A 19170-nucleotide genomic window follows, 5' to 3' on the forward strand; every position below is an offset into this window, starting at 1 on the left:
CAGTTTGGAGTTTGATAAAAATGGAGAAATGGGTCCTGGATGTCATTTGACATAGCTATATGATTGAGTTCATGACGTTACTTCATCCATGTTCTCTGGGACCAGAGGACAGTTCCAGATCCTACAAGAGCTGATTTTCAAGAGGATTTCTAGTCCTCCGGTTCTGGCCAGGACTTGCCTTTCTCTTCTTGGCCACGTGGTGGCTTACACCTACATTACTGCCTTTTCTCATCTCTGCTTTCGCTGCTGTGACTCCAGGGGACCTATTCTTCCACATGCCGCACCATGGACTTCCTACTTGACAGTTCCCCACAAGGTTCGCTCCTCCCTCCAGTGGTGGGTGGACCCAGGTCAGGTCTGCACCGGGATACCATTCCTTCTATCCTTTCCAAGCATAATGATCATCACAGACTCATTGCTTGTAGGATGAGGCACCCACATGGGCAAGCACATGACTTAAGGGACTTGGACCAGTTGGGAATCCTTGATGCCCATCAACAACTTGGAACTTCGGGTGGTGCATAGAGCATGTCACACATTTTTCCCATCCCTTCAGTCCTGACATGGTCTCATAATGTCACCACTGTTTACTACGTCCCAAAATAAGGGTGCATGAGGTCCTTGCACTTTGCATGGAGACAGTTCATCTTTGGAATTGGTGCATTGCCCACAAGATCCTGTTGTTGGCAGCATGCCTTCCTGGCCCTCTGAATGTAATTTCAGACTCTCTCAGTAGGAAATTCATGACTGACCACAAATCAGAGCTCCATGACACTGTGGTCGCCAACATTTTCAAACACTGGGGGACTCCAGCCAGGGACCTCTTCTCCTCCCATGCCCACAGCAAATGCATCCATTACTGCTTTGGGAAGAAGGGAGGCTCGGTGTCCTTTCCCAACTTGAACCCCTAGTCATCCGCTAGTCAAAGCAGATCAATTGCATCTTTCCTTCCTACTGTTCCTGCTGCGTGTCCTATCAAAGATCAGATGGGAGAGATCACCCCATTCTAGTCTTGCCAGTTCCAGTTTCCCCTTCTTCTCTGCATGTCAGCATGTCCTCTGCTTCCACTGCCAGCTTTCTCGGAACTCCTTACACAACACAGTGGTAGGATCCGGCATCCCGATCCACAGACTCTTCACCTCAGAGCTTAGTTTTTGGATGGGAATGTTCGTGAGTGGGACTGTTCATGAGCAGTACAAGACATTGTCTTGAGTAGCAGAAAAGAGACCACAAGGTGGTCCTATAGAGCCAAGTGGAAGTGTTTCACCACATGGGCCCAAAAGAGGGGTCTTGCCCTTGAAGATGTGGACATCCCTCCTCTTTTGGACTATCTCCTCTCCTCCTCTTTACTCATCCCTTGACTATCAGGTTTTGGAAGGGCAGGTCTCCTATGGACTTTCCCTCCCATTCAATCCTTCACTCCCCAAGGGGACCTCAACCTTGGCCTCATGGCGTTGATGACCTCGCCTTTTGAATCTCTGGCCTCCTGCTCTCCGTCTCTCCTCTCCATGAAGGTCACCTTCTTGATAGCTATTACTTCTGCAAGAAGGGTTGGCGAACTGGGAGCCATGATGGCAGGCACCCCCCACTTTACTCCATTCCATAAAGACAAAGTTTCCCTGGCACCCCAAGTTTCTGCCAATGATTGTATCCCGATTTCATCTCAAACAATCCATACACTTACCTGATTTCTTTACAAAAGAATGGCACCTTCATCCCCTAGACATCTGCCCTGGCTTTTTACCTGCCGAGGATGAAATCAGGAGGTTCCTGAGACTTTTTATTGTTATAGTGGAAACTATTAAAGGGCAAGCGACCTCCACTCAGAGCATTTCTAAGTGGGTTTTGGGGTGCGTTACTCTGTGTTATCCCTTATCTCCACCTGTTGGTGTATGAGCCCACTCCACGCATTGACTATGGCTGTGCTCAACGACATACCACTTACAGACATATGTTGGGTGGTTGGGTCGAATTCTGTATGTACCTTCTCTTCCCATTAATCCTTGGTGTGAGACTCTGCAATGGATGCCTCGTTCAGTGTGGCTGTTCTTTATTCCACAGTTCCATCATCTTCCTCTCACCCTCCTCCTAGCTAGGTACTGTTTGTTAATCACCCTCAGTGGAATATAATGGGGACCATCACTTGAAGAAGAGACAGGTAAAGAAATCTCCTTAACTGGGGGTTCTTTGAGATGTGTGGTCCATATCCATATTCTAATCCCTCCCTCTTTTTCTTCTGCTGTGGATTTTTTGGTTTGCAGTGGCAAGGAACTGAGGCTATGGTCAGTTTGCCCTGCCTTTTATCACCTTGGATGAAACCATGAGGCAGAGCAAGGATGCATGTGCAGACCAGCGGACACTTTTACTTTCAAAATCTCTAGCTCCAAACACATAGTGAATGCATATAACCCTGTATGTACGGACCACACATACGGACCACACATCTCAAAGAACCTCCAGTTACAGGGTAAGAAACCTCCTCTTTTCTAAAACAAAAATTATGAAAGCAGTTCTCCTGGGCTGTCTAGAAATGATGTGGGCAAATTGGAAAGTACGGTGCCCAAATTGGACACATTTGGAAGTAGGTTTCAGAGTAGCAGCCGTGTTAGTCTGTATTCACAAAAAGAAAAGGAGTACTTGTGGCACCTTAGAGACTAACAAATTTATTTGAGCATAAGCTTTCGTGAGCTACAGCTCACTTCATTGGATGCATTTGGTGGAAAATACAGTGGGGAGATTTATATACACTCACAGAGAACATGAAACAATGGGTTTTATCATACACACTGTAAGGAGAGTGATCACTTAAGATGAGCCATCACCAGCAGCGGGGGGGGGAGAGGAGGAAAACCTTTCATGGTGACAAGCAAGGTAGGCCATTTCCAGCAGTTAACAAGAACATCTGAGGAACAGTGGAGGGGTGGGGTGGGGAGGAGAAATAACATGAGGAAATAGTTTTACTTTGTGTAATGACTCATCCATTCCCAGTCTCTATTCAAGCCTAAGTTAATTGTATCCAGTTTGCAAATTAATTCCAATTCAGCAGTCTCTCGTTGGAGTCTGTTTTTGAAGCTTTTTTGTTGAAGTATAGCCACTCTTAGGTCTGTGATCGAGTGACTGGAGAGATTGAAGTGTTCTCCGACTAGTTTTTGAACGTTATAATTCTTGACGTCTGATTTGTGCCCATTTATTCTTTTACGTAGAGACTGTCCAGTTTGACCAATGTACATGGCAGAGGGGCATTGCTGGCACATGATGACATATATCACATTGGTAGATGCGCAGGTGAATGAGCCTCTGATAGTGTGGCTGATGTGATTAGGCCCTATGATGGTGTCTCCTGAATAGATATGTGGACAGAGTTGGCAACGGGCTTTGTTGCAAGGATAGGTTCCTCGGTTAATGGTTCTGTTGTGTGGTTGCTGGTGAGTATTTGCTTCAGGTTGGGGGGCTGTTTGTAAGCAAGGACTGGCCTGTCTCCCAAGATCTGTGAGAGTGATGGGTCGTCCTTCAGGATAGGTTGTAGATCCTTGATGATGCATTGCCCCATAACCTCTGCCGTGCAGAACACAATGCCATCCACAGCCTCAGAAACAACTCTGACATCATAATCAAAAAGGCTGACAAAGGAGGTGCTGTCGTCATCATGAATAGGTCGGAATATGAACAAGAGGCTACTAGGCAGCTCTCCAACACCACTTTCTACAAGCCATTACCCTCTGATCCCACTGAGAGTTACCAAAAGAAACTACAGCATTTGCTCAAGAAACTCCCTGAAAGGGCACAAAAACAAATCTGCACAGACACACCCCTAGAACCCCGACCTGGGGTATTCTATCTGCTACCCAAGATCCATAAACCTGGAAATCCTGGACGCCCCATCATCTCAGGCATTGGCACCCTGACAGCAGGATTGTCTGGCTATGTAGACTCCCTCCTCAGGCCCTACATTACCGGCACTCCCAGCTATCTTCAAGACACCACTGACTTCCTGAGTAAAACTACAATCCATTGGTGATCTTCCTAAAAACACCATCCTAGCCACTATGGATGTAGAAGCCCTCTACACCAACATTCCACACAAGGATGGACTACAAGCCGTCAGGAACAGTATCCCCGATAATGTCACGGCTAACCTGGTGGCTGAACTTTGTGACTTGGTCCTCACCCATAACTATTTCACATTTGGGGACAATGTATACCTTCAAATTAGTGGCACTGCGATGGGTACCCGCATGACCCCACAGTATGCCAACATTTTTATGGCTGACTTAGAACAATGCTTCCTCAGCTCTCGTCCCCTAATGCCCCTACTCTACTTGCGCTACATTGATGACATCTTCATCATCTGGACCCATGGAAAAGAAGCCCTTGAGGAATTCCACCATGATTTCAACAATTTCCATCCCACTATCAACCTCAGCCTGGACCAGTTCACACAAGAGATCCACTTCCTGGACACTATGGTGCTAATACGCGATGGTCACATAAACACCACTCTATATCGGAAACCTATTGACCACTATTCCTACCTACATGCCTCCTAGCTTTCATCCAGATCATACCACATGATCCATTGTCTACAGCCAAACTCTACGATATAATCACATTTGCTCCAACCCCTCAGACAGAGACAAACACCTACAAGATCTCTATCATGCATTCCTACAACTACAATACCCACCTGCTGAAGTGAAGAAACAGATTGACAGAGCCAGAAGAGTACCCAGAAGTCACCTACTACAGGACAGGCCCAACAAAGAAAATAACAGAATGCCACTAGCCATCACCTTCAGCCCCCAACTAAAACCTCTCCAATGCATCATCAAGGATCTACAACCTATCCTGAAGGACGACCCATCACTCCCACAGAACTTGGGAGACAGGCCAGTCCTTGCTTACAGACAGCCCCCCAACCTGAAGCAAATACTCACCAGCAACCACACACCACACAACAGAACCACTAACCCAGGAACCTATCCTTGCAACAAAGCCTGTTGCCAATTCTGTCCGCATATCTATTCAGGGGACACCATCATAGGGCCTAATCACATCAGCCATATTATCAGAGGCTCGTTCACCTGCGCATCTACCAATGTGATATATGCCATCATGTGCCAGCAATGCCCCTCTGCCATGTACATTGGTCAAACTAGACAGTCTCTTTGTAAAAGAATAAATGGACACAAATCAGACGTCAAGAATTATAACATTCAGTCTCTCCAGTCACTCGATTACAGACCTGAGGGTGGCTATCCTTCAACAAAAAAACTTCAAAAACAGACTCCAACGAGAGACTGCTGAATTGGAATTAATTTGCAAACTGGATACAATTAACTTAGGCTTGAATAGAGACTGGGAATGGATGAGTCATTACACAAAGTAAAACTATTTCCTCATGTTATTTCTCCCCCCCACCCCACCCCCACTGTTCCTCAGATGTTCTTGTTAACTGCTGGAAATGGCCTACCTTGCTTGTCACCATGAAAGGTTTTCCTCCTTCCCCCCACCCCCACTGCTGGTGATGGCTCATCTTAAGTGATCACTCTCCTTACAGTGTGTATGATAAAACCCATTGTTTCATGTTCTCTGTGAGTGTATATAAATCTCCCCACTGTATTTTCCACCAAATGCATCCGATGAAGTGAGCTGTAGCTCACAAAAGCTTATGCTCAAATAAATTTTAGTCTCTAAGGTGCCACAAGTACTCCTTCTGTAGTTGGAAGTAGGTAAGTAGTTATTTTGGCACCAGCCTGTATAATAATATAGTATGTTTTTATGTATGATGTACATTGTTTTGAACTTCTCAAGGTTATGAAAATAACTAAAACAACAGTCTTGACAGTTTTTCTATCAGACATGAAATGCTGTAATTGGACACCGAAGCATTTATCTATAATCATTCTGTATGAAAATTAGAAGAAGGAATAAGGGGAAGTAGTTCTTTGAACTTGGACTTCATTAGACAGATTTCCCTCCTTAATTTTAATCTCTGTCAGAATACTAGTGTAGGAGTTTGTATTTGACACTGCCCAATGTTTAAAAGATCCTTTAAATTCCTCTGAAGGCTCATTTGGAGTCACTTAGAATAACAGCAGCTTCCCTTTCAAGTTTTCCAATAAAACAGCCTAGTGGAGGCAAAACAATCAAAAGATAACAAGAATCCACCTAGTAAATTACTTTCCCTTTTTTTACAGAAAATGTATATGACTGTTTATATGCTATGACTATTGTGAAATGTTTGTGAAGTGACTATTGTGAAGCAATGTTCCCTCAAATTTTTCACATGCATGTGCAGAATGAATTTTGTTATGTGCACTAATATGGAGGTGATGTGTGGTGGGGGTGGGGCCAAAGGGTTTGAAGAGTGGGAAGGGGCACAGAGCTGGGGCAGAGGGTTGGGGTACAAGGGGGTGAGGGCTCTCGCTGGAGATGTAGGCTCGGGGGTGAAACCGGGGATGATGGGTTCAGGGTACAGGAGGGGGCTCAGGACTGGGGCAAAGGATTGCGGTGCGGGGGGGGTGCGGGCTCTGGGCTGGGACCAGGGATGAGGGGTTTCGGGTGCAGATTGCCTTGGGGTCACAGCAGGGAGAGAGGACTTCAGCCCTCTCTCACCACAGCAGCACCTGGGGTGGGGGGCAGGCATCTCTCCCCAGCTGCAGCAGCTCCGGAGCTGGGGGAGAGCACCTCTCCCCACCACTGCAGCTCAGGAGCTGGGAGAAAGCACCTCTCCCTGCATCTTCTGCCCCCTCACCCCCAACGGCAGCTCCCGAGCTGGGGGAGAGCATCTCTCCTCAGCTGCAGCAGGTCCAGGTCTGGGGCCGCAAGAGAGGTGCCTTCATGTGCCTCTCCCTGCTGCAGCCCTGAGCATCTGCGCAGCCCTTGATAGGCTGCTGCGTGGTTGCGCAGTTTAGAGGTAACTTAGGCCATTAGTTGCTAAAGTAGCTCCTTCTTTTAAGTAATGTTTCTTTGCAATTTAATTAATTTGTGCCTGTCATGATGGAGACATGAGCCATCTAACTTAGTGGGTGCAGGACTTGGGAGTTAGGAGGCAGGCCAGATGGCAGACTGGGAGTCAGGTTCAGTATAGCAGATGGTCAGGATAAGGCAGCAGGAGAAGGTAGTACAGGGGAGGCAGACGCAAGCAAGGAAAAACCCAGTTGCATGGATGACTTCCTGTTCCTCTGCTTGTTTTAAATAGAATCAAGGAACCAATCAGGACTCTCAGAATTTTGGTAATCATGTCCCAGGATTGGCACTCTCTCTGAAAGTTGAGCTTCACATCTGGCAACCTGTTAACAAGGGATGGGTTATAACATACTGGTTCCAGAGTCCTGTGGACCGGGGTTCAAGACCTGTGGCCCTTGACATCACCTTCCTTTTGTTATTGTTCTTCATCTGACTGCATGGCGTTAACTCCGGCAATAAATAAATAATAAAATTTATTAAAAATAACTAGAATTTGAATTAATTAAAAGAACATTTAAAACAGTATACAAGTGGAAACTTTAGCTGAGTTTGCACCTAAACTACCTTTTAGGCCATTCCCTTCATGTTTTATGTAAAATCCTTTTTGCTTCGAAGAACTGAAATTTAAGTGAGATAAAGAGCCTTCTGAAAGAACTGCTTTTACTCGTCTTCTGACTTTGAGACAAGCTTTTCTAGTGACATGTTGGTAGTTTTAGTAACATTGACCTACAATTTCATAAATTCCCTGTGTACTAAGAAAGTGCCACCAGCACTGATGGACTTAGGGTTATTTTACATTGAACATAGATAGACAGTTGAACATGGGTTGTATTTTGCAATATTGCAATGTGGTAACTGTCAGAATCATGACTCAATAAAAATAACATCTGCTTTGAATATTGATTCCTCCGCAGCGACTTCCACATCCATTTTGTTCTGCTTGCATATCAAAGGCAGATACTTCCGCAACCCTTCTGCCCATCAGAGTTGGTAGCACCAAGGGCCGAGTTCAGTATCTAGGGGTTCCATTCCAATAACACAATGCAAAACCGGCTCGAACCCCCACCCAGTGACCTGGGACAAATATATACCACCTCCAAGAGGCAATACTTCCCCTCTCACAAGCACAGAGCCCGAGTGTAGCAAAAAGCCTTTTAATAGCAGAGAGAAACAATGTGGCATTATGTTGGGGAAACACCACCAACAGGATTGATAACACAACCCATGAGCAAAAAACCCATTCCAAGCAAATTGGGGCATGTCCTTTCCCTTTGGTTCTTGAGTCCAGCAAACCAAAATCATTCAAAGTCCCTGTCCCTGGTCAGGGCAGCCCCAGAGTTCAAAAGTTTATCTGCAGAGTTTTACCTCCCAACCTGGGTGGAGATGGGGGGGGGGCGCATCTTACATGGTCCAAAGCTGATTGCCCCACCTCTCCATAGGCTCCGCTCTGCCAGCTGCCCCAGGCATCCAACAAACTGCTCTGCTCCACCAGCTGTCCTGCAAACTGCTCCACAATATATGTTCAGGCCCCCCCCCACTACTTAACGCAACACTCAGTGTTTTCAGCTCTTAGTAAGTTTAGCTCTTTTGTGGTTTCAGCTTGTAGTAGGGGAGCCTCAGTGCTGGTGCACCATTGGCCCAAAGCGAATTCAGTCCAGCAGCCTGTGACTAGACTCCTAATGGAATCAAAATTAGCTCTGATATTCCACAGTGAAGAGAGGAGGAAGTGCAATTAGCATGTAAGGCCCTCACCAGGGGGCCCATGCCACCAAGTATTAATACCTGTCCCCAGCCTCTCTCCATTCACTGGATTTTGGAACCCTGACCCTTGCCTAGCGAGTGCTGCTTAGTTGATGGTGAGTCTCTCCATCAAAACAAAAGGCCAAGTATAGTTCCACTGTCCTTGATTCACATAATCAGAGTAATAACAGTTTATTCCTGCCCCAATAACAGAGAAACTGGGGCTCCTACAGCAGCCAAAGTGACCATCTGGGCAGGGTGTGCCTATGCAAATGAGATCAGCCCCTGAAGTTCTTTTCCACAACCAACCATGACTCGCCACCAGATGTCAGGATAGAGCTCGTCCTGACTCTGCTTACACTTGTAACTGCAGTGTGAGCTTGTGTTGAAAAATAAACCTGTTTCTGCTTCATACATCACTACCAAATAAAGACTTAGGATTTGGAACATAGCTGGCCATATTTTGGTGGTTCATGAAGCTGAAGAGAATCCTGCTTGATTTTCTGTGGCTGTGTCAATTTTGCATGAGTAATGGCAATTAAAACTTTTTTGTCAAACTATGAAGGCAAATTATTAGGGGACAGTCTCACCTAGTTTAGTCGTGTCCTATTTCAGAATGGAGGCTTGCACAGCAACAGTTAGGGTCACAGTGCATGATTGCAGAAAAGAACGAGTGGAGTGCTAGGTTGTATAAATAAGGAGGTAAATTAGGATCTATAGAAATAATACTTTAATAGAAGACATTAAGGTTACAGTTGAAATACTGTGTATATTTTTAATCGCCTAACATATCCAGGGAATTTAAGAATCATTGGGAAAGGTCTCTGTCTCATGAGGAAAAACTATAATAAAGAACATTCTAAAAATACAACTTCCCATCAGTGTGTATGCCTTGAATGCCCAGGTGAAATCAAAACTGAATGATGCTTTTTTGGTGCTAGCTCCTTCTCCCTCTGCAAGCTGTCTTTCTCATTTCTCTTGGCTCAGCTAGGGCTCAGCTAGGGCAACAGCAGCTGGCACCTTGTTCTCCACTATTTTAGAGGATTGGTGCTTCCAAAATAATCCAGATGAGAAAACATGAGGTCAGGAAAGAGGGGCAAGAAGTGCCCATTCATTTTTACCCTGCTTCTGCTTTCAACTTCCTTTAGTTGTGACAAGAAAGCTTGCCCTTTCCCCACTGCATTTTCATTCAGTGCAGTCACAGTCAGACGTAACTGTAAGTTGTTTGGGGGTTAGGGCCAGGGACTGTTTTCTTGTTATGTGCTTTTACAGTGCTGGTTGCATGTGACTTCTAGTATATGTCTCTCAGATGAAGTCCCCGTGATAACACAATTTCTCATTCCACATGTTACAGATATGTGTTTAAGGAGCAACTCTAGCTTGATTTGGTGGTCTGTAAAAGACCCCCACCACAATCGCATCCTGGGCTTTGTTAGTTAACATGTTGATCCATACGGATTCATAAGCCTGTGGCTCTGATTTATCATCTCTAATGTAGAGTGCCATGCCCTGCCTTTTTTACCTGCTTGATCCTTCTTTAAAAAGTTTAGCCAGTGATTTTAACATTCCAGTCATGAGATGCATCCCACCAGGGTTTCAGTAATGCCAATTATATCTCATTTCATATAAACAACAAAAATTTCCTTTCCTTTTGCTGATTACTCATACTCCTAGCATTGGTATAGATATAAGGCTGTCAATTAATTGTGGTTAACTCAAGTGATTAACTAAAAAACTTAATCATGATAAAAAAAATTAATCATGATATAATCGCAGTTTTAATGGCCTTGTTAAGCAATAGAATACCAATTGAAATGTATTCAGTATTTTGGATGTTTTTCTACATTTTCATATATATTATATTCTGTGTTGTAATTGAAACCAAAGTGTATATTATTTTTTATTGCAAATATTTGCACTGTAAAAATTATAAACAAAAGAAAGAGTATTCTTCTTTGAGTGCTTGCTCATGTCAGTTCCAATCTGGTAAGCGTGCGTTGCGTGCATGGTAGCTGGAAAACTTTTCCCCTAGCAGTATCATTTGGGTTATTCTGGGTGTCCCCTGGAGTCACACCTTCATGGCGCTCAATAAAGAGCCCTGCCAACCTGCCACCCCCTAAGTTCCTCCTTACCACCAGTGATGGTTAGCCGGAACATTATTTCTCTTGCTTCGGCAAGCGTCCCCACTTTTGGCCGTGAACTTTTTTCCTGTTTCTGTATGTAGAAGTTAGCAGTTATTATTAGTTATTTAGTTGTCTCTCGGTTTCAGTTGGGGGTCCCCACTCCCCCATTTTCTCCCGGCGCCAGGGCATGCCTTGGTCCCTGGATTTTGAAGCCTGTAAGGTGTGTGGCAAGTCTGTGCCCAAGAGCGACCAGCACACTTTGTGTTTGAAGTGTCTGGGAGAGAGTCATCTCAAGAAGTGCTGCAAAATTTGTAGAGGGGTCCACCCCAGAACCCTAAAGGACTGGGCCCAGCGCCTTCGTATCCTGCTAATGGAGGCCATGTTCAGTCCACAGTCGGACCCCAGCTCGGTGGACCCGGCCCCAAGCAGCTCCTGCTTAGTGTGCAGTGCACCGGCACCGAGGAAGGACTCATCCAGAGACCCTAGGCATGGCCATGGCTCCACCCACAGAGCCCCGGCACACATCTCTGTGTGGCACCAGTCTCAATTCCTGGTGCCCAGAAAAAGAGGAGACTGGCGAGGGGTTGTTCTCTAGCCAAGTCCAAGGACTAGTCGGTTGGGAAACCCGCGGCAAGCCATGCCAACTTGGTCCAGTTACCAAGGGTTGCATTGACTCCTGCCCCCACGGGGGGTCAATCAAGTCCGGACTGCCACCGCTCACCAGCCCGCCATGGTAGAGAGCAGCAGTTCTCCTCCATGCTGGAGGCGTTTGAGACAGCAACATACCTTCTGGCGCTCACAGCCCCATTCTCCCCTACGAAGTGGGAGAGATTTTCAAGCTGATCGGAGCAATACTGTCAGTCGCCATCACTCATATCCATACCTCTCATACTGGACTATGTTCTCCACCTCAAACAGCAAGGGCTATCCATGTAATCAATAAAAGTTCATCTGGTTGCCATTTCAACCTTCCATCCAGGTGCAGGGGGCCAGTTGGTCTTTGCCAACCCCATGGCAAGTTGTTTCATGAAAGACCTCGACAGGATATATCCAAACGTCCATCAGCCAGTCCTGGCATGGGACCTCAACCTTGTTCTTACCAGGCTAACGGGGCCACCTTTTGAACCGCTGGCGACATGCTCCCTGCTGCATCTCTCATACAAGGTAGAGTTTCTGGTAGCAATAACTTCAGACAGAAGGGTATCTGAGGTCAGAGCCTTAATATCAGAGCCTCCTTACACCGTGTTCTCTAAGGACAAGCTCAGGCCACATTCAGCTTTCCTCGCTAAGGTTGTCTCCCAATTTCACATCTTCCTCCCAGTTTCCTATCATAAGCTGCACTCAAGCAGCAGAGAACAGAGACTTCACTCATTGGACGTTCGTAGAGCATTAGCCTTTTGCATCAAGTGAACGAAACCATTCCAGAAGTCATCCAGCTGTTTGTTGATGTGGCAGACAGGATGAAGGGGCTTCCAGTCTCCTCCCAAAGGATTTCATCATGGCTCATGTCCTGCGTCCGTGAATGCCACAAACTGGCAGAAGTGCCTGCCCCTCCATTCACTGCGGTACAGGCTTTGTCAGCAGCATTCCTGGTGCAGGTTCTGACCCAGGAAATATGCAAAGTGGCGACGTGGTCCTCGATACAAACTTTCACATCGCATTTGCAGTCGCCCAGCAGGCCAGAGATGATTCAGCCTTTGGTAGAGTGGTGCTTCAATTAGCAGATATTTGAACTTTGACCCCCACCTCCAGAACTTAGGCTTGGGAATCACCTGATTGGAATTGACATGAGCAAGCACTCAAAGAAAAAATCATTACTCACCTTCTCGTAATTGTTGTTCTTCGAGATGTGTTGCTCAGGTCCATTCCAATACCCACCCACCTACCCCTCAGTTGGAGTAGCTGGCAAGAAGGAACTGAGGGAGTGGCAGTCGGCAGGACTCTTTATTGAGTGACATGAAAGTACTGTAGAAGTACTGTAGTGTAATCTTTCCTCTCAATAGCACTTCTGTTCTTGTCCAGAGACTTGTATGTTGCTGTTCTGATTAGCAATGTATGGTACCTGCGTTAAAAAAATCAGGAAAATAAAAACTATGCTGGATGGCAGATTACTATGAGCACAATATAATTTATTGTAGACCTTTACCAGTTAATGAGATACTATTAATAAAGTAAGCTGTGATAAATGACATGCAACTAGTTGCATAGCAATGGACTGTATAATATGACATTCATTGTATTTTATTTTAAATGTTTGTAGAAAAATATAAGTGCTTCTATGTAGACACACCGAACATATCTGGATGTGGTAGTCGTGATTGATTTGTAGTCATGATAAATTGCAAGCCATGTGATAAATTAACTTCTGCACTTTGGAGCAACTCACCTACCCTGTTCCCATTCAGCCATCTCCCTGGGACTTGTTCTAAGATTTTGAACCACTGAACAGTTCAGACAGCTAGTGCTTTTAATTTAAAATTAACTGGCTAACTAAATGTTTTCTCCTATTTTGAAATGCCACCCCCACAATTGTCCAAAGCCCAGAATGCATATGATTCAGTTCTGCACAAGTGACAACTTCACTGTCACAAATATTGAAGTTTGTTATCCTGCCCCATTGCTAGAAATGGATTACAGCTTTCAAAGCATTGCAGGGGACTTAGTCACACATCTTCCAATATTTTTCCTGGAAGAAGGGTGGCTAGATCCCCTACACCACTTTGAAATTCTCAGCTAGAAGCTTTATGTGATTGGAAAAGGGAGATTCACAACTTTTCACTGGGAGGAAGGGAGGGAATCACAAGACATGTTTCTAGCTCTGTAGAGTCCTGAGATAACAGAGCTTAGTATTGTGGTGCTTTTATTTATTCAAAAGCTATTTCACATTATTTTATGGGTTGCTGACACTTAATACCTACAATTTTACTCTCCCTGTGATCCCTGAACAGTTAGAAGCATGATGCGTAAGGTACTTAGCTTTACAGGTAGAAGGATGTAAATAGTTCCCAACTAACTTTAAATTCCTAAAATATTTTCTCTATAATACGTGTGGCATGAATAGAATGTATGATGGTGTGCTTAGGTATAAAAATTTCATTAGCACACACTTGAAATTGTATGAATTATTCACTTGTGGTTTCAGCATTGGGAGTAATGTGGAAATCCCAAACTCCAGATAAAACCTTTACACCACATCACACTATCAACTAGTCTTCCCCTCTCTCTTTACTGAAGATATGGGGCCAGATCCTAGGTGATGGCCAAGCAGCACTTAGTGTAGTTTTGGGATAGGGTGAGGAACCTAAACCTTGTCAAAACTCAGATATAACTTGGAGCAACCTAAGGCTGCTCTAATTTATGCCAGATGCTCAAAACCCAAAGAGACTGTTCCAGTATCTAGGGACAGCATAAAGTCTTGACTACTCCAGTAGTTTTGACTGCTATTCTTTACTTCTCCAGCCAAATGTCCTGTTCTGGTCAGAAGGAGTAATGGTGGTGTAGGAGCCATTATGGCAGCTCTGTCTCCCAGTATAGTGAGAGAATCTTCACCAGCATTGCACTCGTTGATGGGCTCAAAGCTCCCCAAAGGTAGGGCTGGAGCTGGGCTATAGAATTTATGATCGGGAGATAGAGGTGACCTTGCAAGTCACATGAATTCACTGTTAACTTTTCACTGAGAATGGTCTGAAAATGAAAAACTTGTATTTTACTTTGTTGTTCTGAACTATGCTGTTCCCTCCATGTAATGTATTTGTATTAAGTGCAAATGATAAAGAATTCACGCATAAGTTAAATTTAATTAGAATTGTATAATTCTTAACATTTAGGTCATGCTTTATAACTTCAAAATGGTGTACAAATATTCAGTTTCTGAAAATAGATAAGTATTAATTATGTAGCCACAGACACTTAATTGTAATGTCTGGGTTCTTTCTCAGACCCTAGTATGTAGCTACTGGCTTGATGATTTGGATGCCTTTTGCCTAGCTCTGCCCATGTTATATAGCAATAGCAGCTTCTTTGCCTTAGCTGTTTTTTAAAAAACAGCACATCAGCACACCGCTCTTCTTCACCCAAAAATAAATGGGAGCGGGGGGGAGGGAACAAGGTGGGGAAGAGGGGGCAAGGAATTTGTTTTGCTCTACACCACTACTTGGACAATTTGCCCATGCTTTCAGGTGCTGAGAAGGAGAGTCATCAGACTTGTTACCTGCAGGTTGCAGTTCACCTTCATGCAACAGAACTCAACCCTCATGGGAGTTAGGAATCCTAACAGATTCCCCTTGTGTGGAGGAGGCATAGAGGGGGCTCCCATTCCTCCAGTATGGAATCTGGAATGTCTGTGAAACGACTGTTCCATGTGTCTTTATCCAGAACCAGACCTGGTAGTCAATATGGGGTAGGGTGGGAGAGATCTATCTACTAAAGAGCCTAGCAGTTTTTTTTTCCTGCCTCCTTAGGGGCAGGCTTTTTTTCCCCCCCAAACCTCCCTTTTACAGAACAGAAATTGAAAACAAGAGTGGTGAGAAATGTTTAATTCAATCAGTTGTGTCTTTTTAGAGCTGTGTGGCCAGGTTTGTCTAAGGGTACTTCTTGAATCCTATTTTTTTCAATGAACACTGCAGCAGTTATTTCCCTTGAAGAACCTCTGGAAGTGCAAACTTAGCAGACAAACAAAAAGAAAGGAGAAAGAAAAGGTCTGTATCTCTTGTTTTTCCCCACCCGCTATCGTGGAATTTAGGAATAGAGCTCTTGTTCTCTGGGCATCTAGACCCATTCTCTGAAACTCCACCAGCCAACTATTCCTGAAGACACCTCAGGCTAGACAGGAGCAGAGCCAAACAAGCAGTTGCTTTAAACAGCATCCAGAGGTTACTCATACCCTTCTTCCTCACATGGTAAGCTACCTAAAGCACAGCACAGCTAGTCCAGCTGGAGTGGGCATGAAGTTCCCTGGGCTTCCACCATTGCTGCTGCTGCTGACTGTGATGCCCCATGTGGTTGTACCTTTGACAGCAACTCAGACCCAGTGTAGCACTGGATGCTGGTAAGGGATTTCTGGATTTAGGTGTTCATTCATTTAGTATCTCTCTGACTCCTGTTCTCTAGGTGATGTGCCAGCCCTCATTTCCAGTTGGCCCTTCTTAGGTGGCTTTCATCATTCAGATCCTAGGTGTAGGGATGTCTCAGCACCTCCTGAGTTGGAGGGTAGTGCACCATATTACCTGTATGGCCAACCCAGTTTAATAAAGGTTCACTGACTGATGTGGGCATCTTCATGGCTCCTAAGTTGCTGATTCATTTGGAACTCCTCAGTAGGCAAAGAGAACGTGGGGAGAACCTTGCTCGTCACAGGGGATGTAGGAATGCCAACAGTAATTAGTTGATTGTTCAGCAAGCAATAGCATAGTAATGAGTGGGCACTATATGGTCAGGCAAGTACCAATACAACCTGCTGCCATGGCTCTACTGGCCCTATTGGGGCTCACCCTCTCACAGGTCACAAAGCAGGGTCCCTTCCCATTTCTCAGCAAAGAAGAAGCAATTTCAGTCACCATCAGCATTGATTCTATGATTCTGTGTGTTGGAGTTTGATCTTTTTCTTGTGGCATTTGAAGCTATCTTAAAAGCACTTTTATGTATGTGTGTGTGGGGGGGGACAATATGTAGAACCAATAATGGGGCAGTATTCAGCCGATTTTTAGATATAATGGATTGCAAAATATCATACATTAAATCTTTTCACTGGACCAAGACTGAATATGGACCATCATTCACCTTGGGCCAATGAAATGTTATGGGGAAGCAAAACATTTATCTCTCTGCTTTTTGGGGGTGGGTGGTTCCCCAAAGGGAGTATATATGAAGAAGCTCAAATTTTGGAGGATTGAAAGTGGTTTCAGGGAGATGGATTAGTGGATATGGTGCAGATGGGGTTGTCAGAGATGAGTGATTAAGTTTATCATATGAATTTCAATCCTTTTTATGCATATTCAGTGACATATAAATGTCTTATTGGAACAAATATGAATTTGAGAACATACACACTTGTTATTTCAGTAGTAGTATAAATTATATAATATAGTATAAATCAGGAATGGGACTGGAAAGAGGAACTAGGATCTTATTGAGAAAGGAAGTGGGTAGGAGACCAAGTAAGAATCGCAGCCATTTTGTAACTCTCAAAGAAGGATTTTCTGCAGAAGCTGAGCAGAACAGTGTTAGAAGAACAGGATCTTAAAAACCAAAGAGCTTTTTCACCTAGGACAAAAAGTCTTAAATTTATAAAATTAAAGATACATTTTTAAAAGATTTCCTTGTGTATTTCAGAAGGCAGGAAGTCTGGGGACTGCTAATGTTTATTTTTGGAAGTAAATCTCATTAGGCATCTTCTACAAGTGCAGATCTAAAGACTTGTCTACACTTACTGGGGGATTGATGAGTGGCAATCGATGCATCAGCGGTTGATTTAGCGGGTCTAGTGACCACAGATCATTCTCCCATTGACTTCTGTACTCCACCGGATCGAGATGAGTAGGGGGAGTTGATAGGAGAGTGTCTCCCGTTGACATTGCGTAGTGTGGACCCCATGGTAAGTAGATCTAAGCTACGTCGATTTGAGTTATGCTAGTTACTTAACTCAAATTGTGTAGCTTAGATTTAATTTAAGAGAGATCAATACAGTGATATCACTATATTTACAGTTCATTTAAATGTTAAGATCTCCTTTTGATCTCTGAATTAACAGAATACAACATAGACAGGAACTGTTCGGTTACATTGTTAACCTCTAATAATATATATGTAAACACACAAAACCACAAATATTATCTACCAATATGTCCCTAAAGGTTGAATTTGGATAATTTATCCTTTAGGATGCTTAACATTTCTGGCCATCACAGCAGGTAAGAACAAATTTATCTTTAAAGTGTAGTTACACTCTTAAATTTTGGGAGGCTTCTGGCTGCTAAAATAATTTAGGACCTTAAAATAAATAGAAAATTTTAAATACTTTATTTTACATTTTTATGCATATTTCAGATGGGGGCTGGGGGCTTGCTCCTAGGAAAATGTTCCACTCATGGGAGGAATTGGGACTATTCAGAAGCCTCCAAAAGTAATAGTGTGGTGAGGGTTAGAAATACTTTAACATAGTTTTTTGTTTTGTTTTGTTATTCAAGGGAATCAAAAAGATTGTGTACTAAATGTGTTCTTTTCATTCTGAGTGAGTCAATAGATAGAGATTACATTTGCCATTAGCAGTCTGGATGAACTATACAGTTCTTAGATGTCTCTGGTTGCTCCTACAAGCTTGGCTGATGTCATAGGCTTTCATGGTTCTGGGAGGCACTCTTCTTAGTAACTCATATTGTTTTGGAACAAGTAATACTATCAGAACAGTTGTCATCTTTAATAATGCCATCATAAGGTTCTCATTCTTGGGCCTCTTCTTCCAGCCCTGAAGAATTTGACCTTTTGGGTACTTGTAGCACCTTCTTGCACTTTAGTAAAGGCAGTACCAGTAATGTTCCTCAACATTGGAATGTCAGTTTTGTTGTTACTGTAGTTGGTATTGGAACTCTAGGAAAATATTTCAGCCCACCCAGCTCATGATGCTTTGGTATGCTAATGATTTTTCTTTTCCATGTCTTCTCTGCTCATTCCTTCTTTTGTTGCCTTTTTGTATTGCTGGTTTCTCCAAATATAACTGGACAACAAGAGACGTTAGATATTGCACATTGTTTTATCTATACCATTGTTGCGTCACTACATTGAGTTTTGGTGGACCTCCATTGTGCTTCTGACCCTGTTATGACACCATGATATTATGATATATATATGATGATAATAATAATAATACAAATATAATTAAGGCATTTTAGTGTTTGTGGTTCTAGATTAGCTTTAACTGTTTTTTAAAGACATATTCAGGGTTTTTTCATATTTCTTCCCCTCGCAATATCAGTGCAGGGCACAGTTAAGGATGTTAAGTACTATAATGTTCATTTCCATACTTTAACATGTTTGGATTTCTTTTAAGTGTAAACTTAATTCTAAAGATACTGATATGTGCTCTCCACCTTAAGGCCATTTTAATGCAGTTTTCTGTCTTTGAAGTGACTGATTTTTGTTGTTTAAATAATTAAAAACTTTAAATACTAACGCTAAATAAGTAACCCAAGTAGAAGACTACCGTGTGATATTTGAATATATGCAGTATCAGCTTTTTAAAAAAAAATATTTTAAATGTTAAGGGCAAGTTAATTGGCATGCCAGAGCAACATAAAGCACTTAGAGCACATAGGCCAGTTAAGATGGGTTTACAGTTGTGTTG

The 19170-nt window shown here is 43.6% G+C and overlaps 1 protein-coding gene across 23 annotated transcripts in view; it reads left to right on the forward strand.

Annotated features, from left to right (window-relative positions):
• Positions 1–19170, forward strand: part of GPHN (gephyrin) — a 544780-nt gene that overhangs the window by 86057 nt on the left and 439553 nt on the right. The window contains exon 1 of one of the 23 annotated variants that reach the window (XM_043517381.1): positions 2326–2467. The exons of the other annotated variants lie outside the window; for them this stretch is intronic. Coding sequence (XP_043373316.1) covers positions 2341–2467 — 127 coding nt within the window. The 5' untranslated portion in view covers positions 2326–2340. Of the gene's footprint in view, positions 1–2325; positions 2468–19170 lie in introns of those variants that run through there. 23 annotated transcript variants of the gene reach the window in all.

Source organism: Dermochelys coriacea, chromosome 6 (assembly GCF_009764565.3).
Source record: "Dermochelys coriacea isolate rDerCor1 chromosome 6, rDerCor1.pri.v4, whole genome shotgun sequence".
NCBI lineage: Eukaryota > Metazoa > Chordata > Testudines > Dermochelyidae > Dermochelys > Dermochelys coriacea.